We start from the raw sequence: 16,138 nt of genomic DNA, 5'->3' as shown, positions 1-16,138 counted from the left end.
GCTCAGAGGGACACAAGTGAGGTCAGAATCATAGCCACTTGTTGACGGTCGAAACAGCCTGTCTAACCTCAGCAAGCATCTCCTGCCTTCATCATTAACTATATTGACCACATACCGCTATAGTTTAGAGATGAAAACAGCACATGGGGGGATATGAACAGTAAAATCTATTATACGGATTGTGCTGCCAAAAAAAATCAAAACCTGAGTCTGGACCAAGCTATGATTCTCATCTTGATGTCTGACACTAATTAGTTTTAGTAATCTTTTCAAATTTTGTTAAATAAATCTTTAGAAAACCCACATTTCCTCAAGAAGATACAGTTTCTATCTATCTAGAAACAGAAGTCATGATACTGAAATTATATTTAAGATCTGATACTAATTGGAAAAAAAAGTTCACAATGTACTCCTCTAAATTGATCTAATCTAAAAGAAAAACAACAAACCAGCATCAGAGACAGCACTGCATTTATTATCTCCATCCCCTAAATCTGCTCCACCCCCTTTAGCTGCCTATTTTAAGGCTGGATGGCCACACATCCTCAGACACAGCAGAGAGAAAGTAGTTGCCTCCATCTTCGCTATACTTGTAAGTATCAAACTTGTATCTTATTATATATCTTATCTATTTATCTATATATCTTATATTATTAAACCATTTTTTCATCATTTATGTATTATTATTAAAACAGAGTTATTGAATCATATGTTTGTCAAACTCTTCTTTTTCTGTCTCATCCCATTCACACCTATATTGAATTATATTATCTGTGGTTACAATAACAAGTCCAGAATGCAATTTGTTCTTTTCAGTCCTGACACTCCTGATTTGTGATTAAAGGACTCTATTCCATTGTTTCTATAGTGTGGTCAATTTCTTTTTAATAAATTATGTATTGATTTTTGACTGAATGTGGAAATAAAAACATTCAAATGTATTTGTTATGCCTTTGAATTTTTCCAGATGCTGTTTGGTCATTGATTGAATATTCCAGATAAAAAGGTATGTGAAAATTCAATAGATCCAGAAACAAATAAAAATAAAATATAAAACGTTATCTGGTTTTGGCCCTGTGATCTAACGTTTTTAAGGCCCATTGTGCCTTAACAATGTCATGGTTACCTCCTTTGTAGGGCTGCAGCTATCGATTCTTTTTGTAATCGATTAATCTAGCACTTTATCGATCGATTAATCGGATACATTTTTTTTTGCGTTTTTAAACAACCCAAACTAGGGAAAAAAGCAATATTTTCGGAAAAAGCAACATCTGTATTGCCTACATTGCTTACAATATCATCTCTCAAAAAACTAAACATTAAGTGCATTTAAGTGCCATATTACATTGTTTTTAAAGATTTCTTTTTCAAATGATATCAACCTCAAACTAAGGCATACATTAAACATACACAAACATTACATTAAGTTGTGCAACTTAACTTTCAGAACTACAAGTTTCAACCTGAGAATGATCTGTATATACAGTTGGCCTATATGTAAATATTAGTTATACTCAACCTATTTTCATTTATATATTTGATTATAATGTCACACAGCTCTGTTACACTTGCTATTAGATCGTTGATCAGCTGTTTCGAAGAGAGAGAGAGAGAGAGAGAGAGAGAGAGAGAGAGATGCGCAACAATCAGCTGTTTTTCCGAAGGGATAGTCAACGCGTCGGCTCATCAGATCGTGGTCACCACTACATATTTTCTTGTCTTTGTTTTTGGTAGTTGTGTTTGGTCCATATGACTCTGTGATTTACTTTAGTCGGTCCTCTTCGTGGAATGGATGATTAAGTTAGACGTCGTGTTATTATCGTGGTAAGCTAGTTTGATTTTGCAGTAGACATACTGTACAGAGTTTTAATTACGTTTGAACTGATTCCAAACTTTGGACACTTTCTGTCGTTTTCTCCAGCCTTTCGCTTCTCTTAACCCCCCCCCACGCTCTGGCATGTGTCGCCAGCAGCAGACTGAGCCGCGTCTGTGCGACAGTAATAATGCTCCGTGCGGAAACACCGTCCGTCAGCGATACAACGTTGGTAACATTGATTTAACGAAGCTTCGAGGCAGTCATTTTGCATCGAGGATTTTTTGTAATCGAATTATTCGAGTTATTCGAGGAATCGTTTCAGCCCTACTCCTTTGTTTAAAATCAAAAAAATATAAATACCCAATACATACAGTAGCTGTCCATGAAATGAGTCAAACAGAAAAAACAAAGATTTAATGATGGACATGTTAAGCTATAGCTCATTCCTTTCTACACCAGGGCATTCTTAAGTGACATAGTAAACTGACAACTAGCACATTTATTCTCAGGCTTTAGTGACCTGACATGCCATTCATGACTAGGGTTGTGTACCGAAACTCGGTGCCAATAGGGAACTGGTGCCGACGTAAACGGTAGTAACGAGACCGAATAAGAACGAAAGTTTCGGTGCCTCATTTCGGTGCTTGACTTTACACTACACCTGACAGCATGTAACGTTAGCCTACCTTTAGCTAGCAGCTGGATTAAACACCGGTAAAATGCTGACAGCTAACGTTAAACAGTGTAAAGTGTGACTGTATTTCACTGTGGAGGACTTCAACAGCGGGATGTAACAGTCTGCTCTGCAGCGCAGCTGCCGTTGTCGCAATTCATAGATATACAGTATGTTTTAGTGATGGGTCGTTCGCGAATGAGTCGGCTCTAAGAGCCGGCTCTTGTAGGTGAACGACGGGAGCTGGCTCGCATGTCCAAAGAGCCGACTCTATTTTTAAAAATATAGCCTATAGAAATTAAATTATGTAATAATGAAATAATGAGTGAATTTTATTTTATTTAAAATAATTGACTAATTCAAAGAACAAAAAAATAATTATATAGGCAAACATTAGTTTCGACTGTCTGATCAGCCTCACATTCTGTTCCTGTCAATCATACACGAGGTGTCAACCAATTATACGGCATGAGGGACGGGCCGAGCCATCACACACACACACACACACACACACACACACACACACACACACACACACAGTCAAACTCTGAGGAGAGGACAGAGGAGAGGAAAAACAGCTCTGAAAACAAAACAAAAGCAGGAAAATGAGTCTGAAGCACAGCAGCATTTGGAATCATCTTAATGATGTAGACAATGTTAAAGCACAGTGTAGAATTTGCCAAAACCAAATCTCATATAAAGCCGGTTCTACGCACAACCTACACCGGCATATGCGAACTGTGCACCCAACTGTGAAGATAGTGGAGCTGAGAAACTAGCGGTCCCGCTTAGTGACGGTGGTGGAGCCGGCGACTGAAGCCGCACCTCACGTGGAGATGTATCCACTCAGTCAAGTAGGCCTAATCTGCGACCCACAGCAACGCAGTCTTCATTTCATTTCATTTAATAATTTAATTAGAATTGTTTTTCACACCTATCATAGTCAAAACATAAATTTTTTTAAAGAGCCGTTTGTGAGCCAAAAGAGCCGGCTCTTTTCAGTGAGCTGAGTCAAACGAGCCGGCTCATGAAAAAGAGCCGGAATGCCCATCACTAGTATGTTTATATGGTCGGAATTAAACAACACAGACGGTGCGTTCACTTGCAGCTGCCGTTGTCGGAATTAAACAACACAGGCGGTGCATTCACTTAAAACAGGTAGCCTCGTGGTGCATTCACAGTAATTGTAAAATACCCTTTTCCCATCTGGGGTTCAACAGCAATTTACTGGTGAAATAAGTTATTTTTATTGTTATAGTTATTACATTATTATTAAATAATTTTGACCATGGCCTTAGCAATAAACAAGTCACTGACTGTTGTTTACTACCCTTATTTTTTTTCTTCTTTTTTTTTAACTTTATTGAAAAGTACCGGTTCAGGCACCGGCACCGTTTTAAAAGTATCGATTTAGCACCGGAATCGAAAAAAAAAAAAACGATACCCAACCCTATTCATGAGACGGGAATGACACATCAAATTATTATTTATATATAATTTATATATAATTATGTGATAATTATTAATTATCACATACTGCATAATTTGTTTGTTTATTTGAGGTTGTAGATAAGTTCATAAAAGTAAAATTATTTCTGTCTGATATTGTTGCTTTTCCCCACAGCACAAACATGAGCAAGCTAATTCTAACAGCAGGTAGTTAACTTTTTGAAATGATCATATTAATGTTTCAAAAGCTCTGTTTTAAGATTATCTGACTGTCTGTCTGTCACTTGACTGAAGGTCTCTGTTTGATTATGACCAGTTTGGGTGAGTTTATATTTTGCATTAAAATGTCTTACCAGCATCTAAATAATTTGTGTTGTTAAACAAGGATTTTTGTCACAAAGTTACTAACTGATGTCTTAAATCTTTCAGCCTCTTCCTCCATACTGGTGTGTTACTACACCGAATGGTCAAAATATAGAACAGGGAACGGCATGTTCACGGTTTCAGATATTGATTCAAACCTGTGTACCCATGTGATCTACGCCTTTTCTGACATTAATGATGCCAATGAGCTGGTACCAAGCATAGACACACAAAGTTACCAACCCTTTAATGGACTAAAAGATAGGTCAGTGCTTTACCCTTTAAATATTCTGCCAATTGTCTTTCCTTTTGAAATATTAAATATTCATTGTTCAACATATATTCTCACTAGAAATGTGGATCTCAAAACCCTTCTGGCAGTTGGTGGTTCGACTTTTGGCACCCAAAAGTGAGATATGTAAATACAACATAATGGAGAGAAAAATAATATATATATATATTTATTTATTTATTTATATTGTGCATGTCTTCAACACATTTTTGTTTAAATTTTCAGATTCACCACAATGGTATCAACAACAGCAAACATGAACAAATTTATCCAGTCATCTATCACACTACTGAGAAATGAGGGGTTTGATGGATTAAACCTGAACTGGGAATTTCCTGGACAAGGAGGAAGTCCTCAACAGGATAAACAGAGATTCACACTGTTGTGCCAGGTCAGATCCATAATTTATCCTCTTAGTCATTCTCAGAAATATACTAGAGCATATGATGTATATGGTTATAATATTGATTCTTTAATTAGGTCTGATTGACCCATGCTGCTATGTTGTATAGGAACTCCTAAAAGCTTTTGAGTCTGAGGGAACAGCAACTGGCCGCCCCAGATTATTGGTCACTGCTGCTGTGTCTGCTGTCAAAGGATCCATCGATGCAAGTTATGAAGTCGCAGAGATTGCCAAGTAAAGTGAAATAAATTATATTTTTTTTTCATTCTACTGATTAGCTGTCATGTTAGTGAACTTGATCATACTTGCATTTTTTTAGGTACCTGGATTTCATCAATGTGATGACATATGACCTTCATGGCACCTGGGACGGGGTCACAGGACATCACAGTCCCTTATACCAAAGCTCCCAAGACACTGGAAGTCAAACATACTTAAATACTGTGAGTACACAATGTCATACTGCCTTCATTTGTTAATCTTTTAGGTACATTTAGCAAAAATAATAATATTTAAGTCTACCCTCAATAATAAATATGGGGTGAACACTACACACAACAACAAAAGCTGAAAATTATATTTGTGAAGGTAGGATTTAAATTAGTTTTAGTTAAGTGTACTTTAAATTGCATGTATGCCCTGCAATACATCAATTTCAGAAACCAAGTTTAATTTAAACTGAATTTGTTGCAATGTATAATTTTCCCAATTGTGTTTAGCAATATTATTTATAGCCATTTGAATATCTTTGACCTAACATGTTTTCTAAAAGAGGATGAACTACCTGTTCTGAATGGTACTATGCCAGTGGGCCATAGCAGTCAGCAAAACACATGTGGCTTGCCATTTATAAGTAGGACACGTTTTAGGTAGAATAGTCTTTATATAAAAAGGGTCTATGCCAACAGAGCCAAAGTGTAGTAATACCAGTAGTCAGCAGTGACTATTTAATCATGCCTAACACAACAATGGCATACCAAAAGCCCCTTTGTGATCTTTCTGTCTGTCTGCGAGAGAACTGGCAGTGACTATAGAAAGAACAAACATTTTTAGATCAGTTAGGTACTGACTACTGTATTAGTATAAAAAGGGGTATAAATAACAACAGAAAGCTTTCTTGTGAACTTATTGAGCAAGCTCCAAAGGCGTGTTAACGAAAAGGTACAACAGACTAAGTGACACAATCCAGAGACTTTGGACTTTTATCTTACAGTACTGTATATACTTTTGGTTATTATTTAGATGTAATAAAGGGATTCTTTGTGATAAAAGGTTTATGTACTCAGAAAAAAAGGGTTTGTAGCTACATACATACCGTAGGAATTGTTGCTCACAATAACCACCATAAGCTATAACTCATTCCACATTTCAGGACTATGCAATGCGGTATTGGCGAGACCAGGGGGTTCCTGCTGAAAAACTAATTTTGGGATTTGCTGCATATGGGCGAACATTTACCCTGTCCTCTACATCCAGTAACGTTGGAGCACCGATCAGTGGTGCTGGCTATGCAGGCAGTTACACCATGGAGGCAGGCTTCTGGTCCTATTATGAAGTAAAATTGGAAACTAATTTGTTTAAATCAATCGTATAATCATACATACAGATTGTAATGCGTATGGTGTACCAAGTTTCTGATTCTGCTTATATATTGGATTAAAATTTGACATCTGACCCTCTTTCAGGTTTGTCTTAATCTTAACGGAAAAACAGTCAATTGGATTGAAGAACAGAAAGTTCCATATGGCACCACAGGAAACCAATGGGTTGGATTTGACAACATAGACAGCATTAATGCTAAGGTAGCTATTTGTTAAGTGATCATAATTCTTTATAGAAAAGGAGTAGTTGAACACAGATCCAGTTTAACAGTTGATGTGTTATTATGACCTCAGCTGTTGATCTTTTTATTTTGCATTCTCTCAGGTCAACTACATAAAGGCAAACAACTTTGGAGGAGTCTTTGTCTGGTCTCTGGACCTGGATGATTTCAATGGGCAGTTCTGTGATCAGGGCAAATACCCCCTCATCAGCTATCTGCATAGTCTTCTGGTTTCAGGCAAGCCCAAAGATTATGAAGTGTCTATCCTATTCGGTAAAATGGTAGTGACGTTTTAATGAGATTTTATTCACTATAATCATCTTATATTATACAGCTCTGTAAGAACTGGATCATCAAATAGAGAGCAAATGTGTGGGTTTTTTTTGTGTAAAATCTCAGCAGTTAAGCTCAGTAATACAATGCAATAATCATGAACAGTACATTACAATGTGTGATTAATTTCTTCCACAAATGTCTCTAAATCTAGGAGTTCCAGTTATGACCACTGTTAAGAATCCTTCAGCCATAACTACTACCACCAGAGCCACCACCACAACCGCAACCACCAGCGCCACCACCACAACCAGCGCCATCACCAGAGCCGCCACCACCACCAGCACCGCAACCACCAGCGCCACCACCAGAGCCGCCACCACCACCAGCACCGCAACCACCAGCGCCACCACCACAACCAGCGCCGCCACCACCAGAGCCGCCACCACCAGAGCCGCCACCACAACCAGAGCCGCCACCACCACAAACTCTGCTGGGAAATTTGATCCAAATTTCTGTAAAGGAAAGACCAACGGGCTTCACACCAACCCTTATGACTCAAACTCGTTTTACAATTGTTTCAATGACTTTACCTATCTCCAAAACTGCCCCTCTGGTTTAATATACCAAGATAACTGCAAATGCTGTAACTGGCCCTAAATGAGCGTGCATAATCCATGATGGGTAGTATATACTTATATACTACTATACTTATTACAAAAGCTGGTGTGAGTCATTCCTTTTTATTCTTCACTGCTAAGAAAGCTTTGTCTTCTATGCTTGCTTTTAGGCCATTGTTAAGCTCTTGTTAGGTTACGTATAGTTTATATATATATATATATATATATATATATAGTTTTAGTTGAATGCCTCCTAGTTAGGTAGCACAAGTCTGAGAGTAAACTAGTAACATTTTGTTTTGTTTTTTAATATAAAATACATTTGGGGAAAAGAATTGTGATTTTGTATTATGTCCAGGATTAAATAAAAGATATCACATGACAACAAGCATATCATTAAAAGTTTTGTTGTAATTTTAAACAATGCCTGTCTAAAAATGGTGTGCAAATTCAAATCACAATTCATTTTAAATAGTCAGTTATTTAACATTACAGAATTCTTTAAAAACTACTGTACTTCACTCAGCAAACATAACAAAAAATATCACCCTTCAGCATTTTCACAGAAAATGCATACTTTTATATTGTCTGAAGAAAAATATTTATGCAGCAATTTTCATTAAAGTTATATGAACCATCATCATTTTAAGAACTACAGTATTATTAGCAGCCCAACAAAAATCAGTTCTAAATACATCCATAAATCATTACAGCAGTCTTCCGCAAAATCTTTATCACAAATGCAAAGGAGCTTCACATAGTTATGCCGTGATCATTTCATTGCAACAAAGTCAAAACCGTATGTCATCAAACAAGATTAAACAGCATCCGTTGTTTACTGTAAAGCTACAATTACAGGGCAATTGAAAATGCAACCTCCTGGCTCTAAAAAGCAGAATCACATTTTGTTTAAAATTTAGTGACTATACAGTAAGTCAAGGTCCTGTTGGTTGCTGTTGAAATTATTCAGACTAACAATAACACAGGCTTTTGAATTGCATTTGTTAGACCGGTTACCCATATTGTATATTCCTTAGAGTTCATGGACAGAGCTGTGGGGCTCAGGGAGCTTCTGAATGTCACAGTTTTGAATCAGACTGAAGTAAAATTCTATAAGTTCCTCGTAGTTCTTTTTGGAAATCCGTTCATTGATTCCATGGAATCTAAGAAGAAGAAAAAAAACTTATGGTATCTAAAAAGAAGAAATTAAGTGTATTCATTTGATTTCCTCATGCTTTCTTGCAGGATAATGGCTTTTTATTACCAAAGCTGAAGGGTAAACTGGGCTCAAGGTTGGTTCTATACATAAAACACTTATTTGTTCAAGAGTAACTTTAAAGAGAGTTGTGTTTGTTTTTTAAGTAGATGGGGCTGTCCCCTTTAAGTCGGTATAAGTAGGTCCCACTGTTACAGCAGAAGTTTGTAACATTAACGTGTGACTCAGTTCAAGCAATTCTTTATACTTACTGCAGAAAGCTTTGTTAAGACTATTTTTATTCAGTGTTAGACAAACTATATCCATACCTCTGAGCATCACCTGGTTTAAACCAGACAGGGGCAAAGCGATAAATATCATTTGTCAGGTCTTTGAAGTGCCGACTGTCTGTGTTCCCAATACAGATACCTGCATATTCAAAAAATATATTAAAACACTTGTGAAATATTTTGACCTTAATCACCACATTACACATTTAAATATATCTGGATTCTACCTGGAGCAACTGTAACTGTTGGAAAAATGTCAAGCACAGTTTTCTTAATGATCTGGAAGCCAAAGGACTTTTCATCCGCAGAGCTCACAGGCAGAGGGTCAAACCCATTAACAAGCTCCATCTTCACTCGTTGGTCTCCCACTGCAGACTGGATTAGGTCCAGGACCTAGACGAGACAGCTAATTCAACTCAAAATATACATGTATAGGCATCAGGAATTCTCAAAAGTAGACCCAAACTTCTGACTCTACCTCTTGTAATGACTGTGCTGAGTGGATTCGTAGATTTACATAAGCTTCAGCGAGGGCAGGGATGATATTCACCTACATGGTGGGAAATAACTTTGGTTAATACTAAGGAAAACTGTATTGCTTGTAATCTAATTTCCTGTGAATTATCCCCTCTTTCATAATGAATGACTGTACCTTAACTCCTGCATTAAACATGGTGACTGCTGTGGTTGTCCTTACAAAAGCATTAGTGTCTGGTTTTCTTTCAAGTACCCTGTAACATAAAACATGCTGATTTATTCCAATGGATATAATCAGGAGAGAAGATTCTGAAAGAAATTAAGGATGTAATTACCTGCCCATTAGTGGGGCGAACAGCCACAAGTTTGACATTATAAACTTCATTGGGAGCCCGAACTGAAGACAAAGAATGAGTAACTACAGGGAGGGATCTAATATGCTATTAGATGTGATGAGTAGTGAACTATTAGTTGGTTCCTTTTACCTTATGCGCCAGATGCTCAAATGTGCCACGTTCAGGCCCATGACCAAATAATCTCGGCATAGGGTTCTCCTCTAGTCTGAGGAAATAGCATGACACAGTTCAAGTATGACATTTGTGTATTTTTCTGAAAATTCATCATCTCAATTTGAAGAAAATGTAACTCTCACCTTTTCACTGCTGCAGCCAAGATCCCAATGCTGGACTCACTGGGAGGCATCGAGGAGTGACCAGGGAGCATAGACACACTAAGCTTCACAGTGGCTGAACCCTTTTCACTTATCCCAATTCTACAAAACAGGTACACACACATAAAAACCAGAATTTACCACAGACAATTAATCGGCAATATATTTTAGGGCCCTTTTTTGGCAGTTTGCAGATTATCTGTATCAGCGTTTTATTTGCCGGATGACTGGTCAAGTAAATTCATTTAGAAGTGCGCTACTTTGGCTCTGCTACAGCTCTGTGTCTGTCCCTCTGCTTCGGTTTTACTCACGACCGAGTCTGACTTAATGTCCCACCCACAACATTATCTGACTATCTTTTACAGTGTATTATATTGAATGTTTCAAATGTATTAAATAACTGCTTAAGTTTTGTGTTGGAGTTTGTAAAATTCCAAAATCTTAATTTGGACTTAAAGATTTTCATTTTCACTGTAAATGCATATCGGTTCCAAATATTGTTTTTAGGTTTCATTAACTACTAATAATTGTTATCGGTATCCAGGCCTGGAAAAACCAGTATCAGTCAATCCCTAATATATTTTACAAAATTTAATGGAGACATGCAATTTTATGCTATGCTTATGAGTTCTGTTGTGGTGTCAAGCCAAAATGTTAACTTTTTTACAATGGAAAAGCTGCCAACTACATATCATGTTTACACTAGAGCATGACAGGTTCTCACAGTGCAGCAGGTCCTTCCAGACCACTAATGACTCCGTCAAGTACAGCCAGGCCCTCGTCCAGGACAAACGACAGCTGAACACTTCTCTGCTTCAGTACACGCACAATGTTCATTGCCCCCTTGTAACCACTGACCTTTAAAAATAAATATTGAAGGACACATACATTCAGATATGATATTTTAAATCTTATTTAGGTTCACAATTTCAAAAAGTAAGAGTTTGATGAATATTTAAAGTACTTCTTCATCATGACCAAGACCAATGTAAAATCCTCTGCGTGGAGCATAGCCTTTTATCAGCAAGTACTCCAATGCCTGAAGTATTCCCTGGAAGAAATTAAGCATATCGGTTTAGTCTGGCTGGCCATTAGAGGTTAATAAGTATATACTGTAATTCAACTCTGTTTAATAGCAATATCACAAACATTATGACTTGTTCTCTCACCATTAAAGGGCTTTTGTCATCTATGGTCCCTCTACCATAGATAAAGCCATCTATCTCCTTGGCAGAAAATGGTGGGGCCTCCCAGCCATCCGATTCTGAAGCAGGTACTACATCAATGTGGGCCAGCAGCAGGTATGGCACCAGGTCAGGCTGTGATCCTTGCACCGAAAACAGGTGGCTGTAGTTTGCCACCAATTCATGACGAACCAAGCTTGAAGAGAAAATGGTTGGGAAGGCTGATAAAGGAAGAAGAGTACAAGCTTAAAACGGGGAACTCCTTTTATTTAAACATTAAGGTCAGTTTAATACTCAGCCTATGAAAAAAGTTGCATAAATTTGTTCTGTCACTCTAAAGTGTGAAAAAATAACCCTGAGGATGCTATCAGGCCAGTGTGGCATGAAGGTTGAAACATGGGTCAGAAAAAAAGATGCTTTTGTTTACATTACGGAAAATGTAGGATTCAAAGTCTTTGGAGCTTAACCCATACAAGGGACTGCAGGCTGTGATATCTCTGCCTCTATAACTCAGCTAAATGACTAATTGACTATTGTTTTTTAATTTGAAAGAAATTATAGTAACAAAACTAAATTGCCAGAGTACCTGTTTAATTCCTCTTAAAAGCCCCTTTGAACATGTCTGACTTTGTTATGCAATATATACACCTAAAATATTTAGCTGACTAATGAATTAGCTAGTCAATCAAACAAAAATTATTGAAAAGAAATGGGCAGGTATTTTGATAATTGATTAAAATCGGTGTGTTTGTGCATGTTGCTTTAATGTTTTAATGTGATTTGCACTTACGATACCAAGACACATCCCTCGTGTGTGTAAACATACTTGGCAATAAAGCTTTTCTGATTCTGATTCTGATTCTGAAAATAAAATATATTATTATTAAAATGATTTATTATTTAAGCAAAAATTCCAAAGATTTGCTGGCTTTCAATTTTCCTTGTCTTATACTTATAATAGTAAACTGAATAGCTCAAGTTTTGGACAGTTTGCTAGCTAGACAGTCGACAAAAAACAATTTCACTAGAAACATTAATGAGAAACCTGTATTAAAATGTCACATAAAAAACTAGCTAAGTGTTAGCTAAGCTATCAATTACATTAACGTTAGTAAGGTTAATAATAACTTATTAAACTTAACTTGTATTCATAGCACGCTAGCTAACGTTACAATTAATCTGCTGAAGTTTAACGTCACACTTTTAATTTTAAAATGCAGTGTAACGGCTGGTGTGCCAGTTTAGCTGGTGATCATGTTAACTGGTGATATTTGCATGAAACAGTGAATATTCAACAAGGCCCTGCCCTGCCTTCTGCTCTGCCTCCGCCCCTCGAGTGCCAGAGGTTCACATTTTCACAAAGCGTTTGCAAGTTAGGGCTTTGACTTCTGCGCAAAAATCATATTCTAAGTTTGTTTGTTTATTAATATTCGAATATATTTGAATATTTATTAATACTATTTTGACCATTAAATACCTTCAGTTTAAAAAAAAAAATTAAAAGTCAGACCCTGGATTAAACACAAACAGTATGCTTTCCACAGGAAGTTCGGAGTAAGTGGTCTGATGTTTATACTTGTGTGCTGGTGAGTGCGTCGAGCCGGTGCGTGTGGGCGGTGTTGCCAACTTAGCGACTTTTCAGACCCCCTTAGCGACTTTTTTTCACAAAAGCGACTAGCAACAAATTTGGCGACTTTCTGTAGAAAAGACAGCGACTTTCTGTAAAAAAATTTAAAAGAGTCGCCAGTATTGTCCAGCGAGCACACAATGTATTTCTCTCCTGTGGCCGCCGAAACAGTCACCTCTCTCTTCTGTTGTGCGAGTGAGGAGCAGCCCCGCCCTGCCCTCTGTGCTCTCTCCTCATTTTGAAATGCGTGAAAAAGCCTCAGAATCTGAATTGAAAACGTTTACAAGCAAACACGTTTACAAAAAATAATGCCCGTAACAGATTCGAATATTAAGGGCTGCTTAATATTCCTTCCTTCGAATATCATTATTTTTTTTAATATTCGACTGATATTCGAATAACGAAGTTCGGAGTCAAAACCCTATTGCAAGTGAGACAAAATAATGAATATCACTGAAAACGTCACCAGTTTATATGTAATACAAAAAGCATTATCCACACAAATACAGCACATGAACGGGAAAAAAATAAAACTAAACAACTAGAGATCTAGCTGGGATTCGAATCTTGGATGTCATGGACAAAAAAGTTGACAGACTAGCTTCTACATCATCTATACCACTACACACCACTGACATGATGTTGTGATGTCTAGATATATTGGACTTTTAGTCTAAAGCCCTATTCGCACGGGATAAGTATTACCTGGTGACCTCCAGTCATTTGTAATAATTGCGGAGGTTGTCTGTGATCTTAATCCCGTGCGAATCGGTCATGTCTGTAATTTGTAAAGTAATAATTCCCCCGCAAATGACCTACCATATTTCGCTGAAAACGGAGGTCCTGTGATAATATTAGTCCCGTGCGAATCGGCATCTCTGCTTTGTCCAGGATTTGGCGGGGCTTTTTTGTTTTTTCAAGGTACCTATTTCCTTCTTTTGCACCTTTTTATCCATCTTTGGCGAAGAATGGAGGGTGCGTTGGAGTGTTTTGACAGTGTTTTGGGTGCTGGATCATGTCGCTATACATCATATACAATTTGCAGAAAGAGAAAGATGAAAACCACCACAAGTGCAAAGACAAAAGAATGATTAGCATGGATTGCATGTATACAGGTATAGCGTGCATATTATATTGTTTATGTTTGTATCATACATCTAGAGATAACGACAAGACATCTCCAAGCAATAGCTTATCAAAAATAATGCACAGTCAAGCAAGGGGGCTCACTTCATAATTAGAGGTTAATGTTACAGATAAATCAAGCGTAAAGCTTGAGCTAATAGATTTTAACCTGGTGAAAGGTTTTGTTTTATCCATCTAACCGGACCCTGCTTGACACCACCCGGAGAAAAAAAAGAGAGAAAGAAAAAGGAGAGGTCGCAGTTCGGACGATGACTGACTACCCGGTTGAGATGTGATTGTGTGTGTGTGTGTGTGTGTTCCTCGTGATCTTCAAGATAGCAGAGCTACCCACACCCATGTTTCTACTGTTGCTTAATGTCAGTAAATTCGAGTAAAATCACAGGCTTTGCTTATCCCGTTCGAATGCGCCAGATGAAACTCAGACGTGGGTGGGTAATTTATAATTCACACGAGGTCCCTAGATAATACTTATCCCGTGCGAATAGGGCTTAAGTTAACACAGGTGAAAATATGAGAGAAATATTCGCACATGTTAACTGGTGATATCACAATTTAACATGGGCAAATGCAAGCCTCGAAACATTAAAGTAGGTTCATCTTTGCCTCACATAGGCCTACAGATTAGGCCTACACATTAATAACAATGATAAATGATCACGTTTGTGCATGACTGACAGGTTTCCTTTTTACCCCCAAAACGAAATAAAGTGTTAAGTGGGGTCATGCCTGTTTGTTGTACATCAGTTAGGTTTTGGTATGTGAGGCAAAGATGAACCTACTTTACTGTTTCGAGGCTTGCATTTGCCCATGTTAAATTGTGATATCACCTGTTAACATGGGCGTATAGTTCTCTCATATTTTAACCTGTGTTAACTTAGACTAAAAGTCCAATATATGGATAGAAATCACAAAACCATTCCATAACAAATCCGTTATGAGGGTGAAACAATTGAAAGAGTAGGCTGAAAATATAACTGTTAAATTACATCTAGCTAACGTTATGTATGTATGTATGTATGTACTTAGCTCACATTACGTTAGCTAAGTTGGAACAGCTAGGCAGCTCACGTTAACTGTTTAAATGGTTAGTTAGCTAGCTAGAACTTCCCGTGAAGTAACGTGTGAGTCTGCAGCCATTGTAAACTACACTGAGCACATTAGTGACTAACGTTACTAGCTAGTAAAGACAATTTAGTGTCTCGCATATTTTACTTACCTTTTCGGAGGAGCCTGTCAAATTCACGTAGTGCGGTGGTGTTGCTCTCCTTCTCTGAGAATGACACTGTGGGGATCCGGATAGCCTCTGGATAATAAACAGAGATAACGTTAGTAAACGTCTTTCACTGGTAGCTTCCCCACATTTCTTTTAGCCAACTACTTTCTACACGGGGTAACGGCAATGTAACTTAGCTATACCTTACCGACTAGCAAGCAAAAATTACCTTTAAAATGTGCAAGAAGCTCCTCTCTCTGGTGGTGGTCTATTACCAGTGAAATGTTGTTCGTCTTTTCCCAACGTGCGAGTTGAAGTCCGACATTTACGTCCAGTGAAAGAGTCCTGATGGATGCTATTGTAAATAGCAATAGGACTGTAATGAGAAAACTACTAATAATAATCTTTAAACACTTGAAAATTTTGAACTTTGGACCTGAGTCTGTCATTGTTGTTGTTTCTTGTGACAGGCGGAACTCGTTCACTGTGACGGTGTGCAGACCGGTGCCGACTGAATGAGTTCATGTTTGTTGAATGAGAGCCACCTGCTGGCGGCGATAAAACTTGTACTGCACATGACTCTTCCTAACATGTATTTAATACAATGATTTTTTTTTTTATTTAG

General features: G+C 37.6%; 2 protein-coding genes across 4 annotated transcripts; one reads left to right on the top strand and one right to left on the bottom strand.

Annotated features, from left to right (window-relative positions):
• Positions 1-422: 422 nt before the first annotated feature.
• On the top strand, positions 423-7,901 carry LOC120559884 (chitotriosidase-1-like). Of its 3 annotated transcripts, XM_039801959.1 has the most exons (13): positions 423-592; positions 968-1,006; positions 4,114-4,145; positions 4,233-4,259; positions 4,368-4,566; positions 4,654-4,710; positions 4,819-4,984; positions 5,106-5,230; positions 5,316-5,439; positions 6,369-6,551; positions 6,682-6,798; positions 6,923-7,055; positions 7,306-7,901. In XM_039801959.1, the coding sequence occupies exons 3-13, from the start codon at positions 4,121-4,123 to the stop codon at positions 7,749-7,751; spliced, it is 1,602 nt and encodes a 533-aa protein (XP_039657893.1). In that variant the 5' UTR covers positions 423-592; positions 968-1,006; positions 4,114-4,120; the 3' UTR covers positions 7,752-7,901. The 3 variants fall into 3 exon arrangements, with proteins under 3 accessions (XP_039657893.1, XP_039657894.1, XP_039657895.1); XM_039801960.1 differs by lacking the exons at positions 423-592; positions 968-1,006 and having other exon boundaries at positions 4,022-4,145; XM_039801961.1 differs by lacking the exons at positions 423-592; positions 968-1,006; positions 4,114-4,145; positions 4,233-4,259; positions 4,368-4,566 and having other exon boundaries at positions 4,655-4,719.
• Positions 7,902-8,102: 201 nt separating this feature from the next.
• pm20d1.2 (peptidase M20 domain containing 1, tandem duplicate 2) lies at positions 8,103-16,034 on the bottom strand. The gene is made up of 13 exons (XM_039801794.1): positions 15,743-16,034; positions 15,517-15,603; positions 11,513-11,748; positions 11,308-11,394; positions 11,068-11,201; positions 10,326-10,445; positions 10,159-10,234; positions 10,009-10,070; positions 9,849-9,927; positions 9,675-9,746; positions 9,424-9,589; positions 9,236-9,335; positions 8,103-8,874 (listed from the first exon to the last, which is right to left on the bottom strand). The coding sequence occupies exons 1-13, from the start codon at positions 15,960-15,962 to the stop codon at positions 8,745-8,747; spliced, it is 1,569 nt and encodes a 522-aa protein (XP_039657728.1). The 5' UTR covers positions 15,963-16,034; the 3' UTR covers positions 8,103-8,744.
• Positions 16,035-16,138: the final 104 nt, after the last annotated feature.

Source organism: Perca fluviatilis, chromosome 5, assembly GCF_010015445.1.
Source record: "Perca fluviatilis chromosome 5, GENO_Pfluv_1.0, whole genome shotgun sequence".
NCBI classification, from domain to species: Eukaryota; Metazoa; Chordata; class Actinopteri; order Perciformes; family Percidae; genus Perca; species Perca fluviatilis.
The sequence above is the reverse complement of the archived record's forward strand: the minus strand, read 5'-3'. Positions and strand labels throughout refer to the sequence as shown.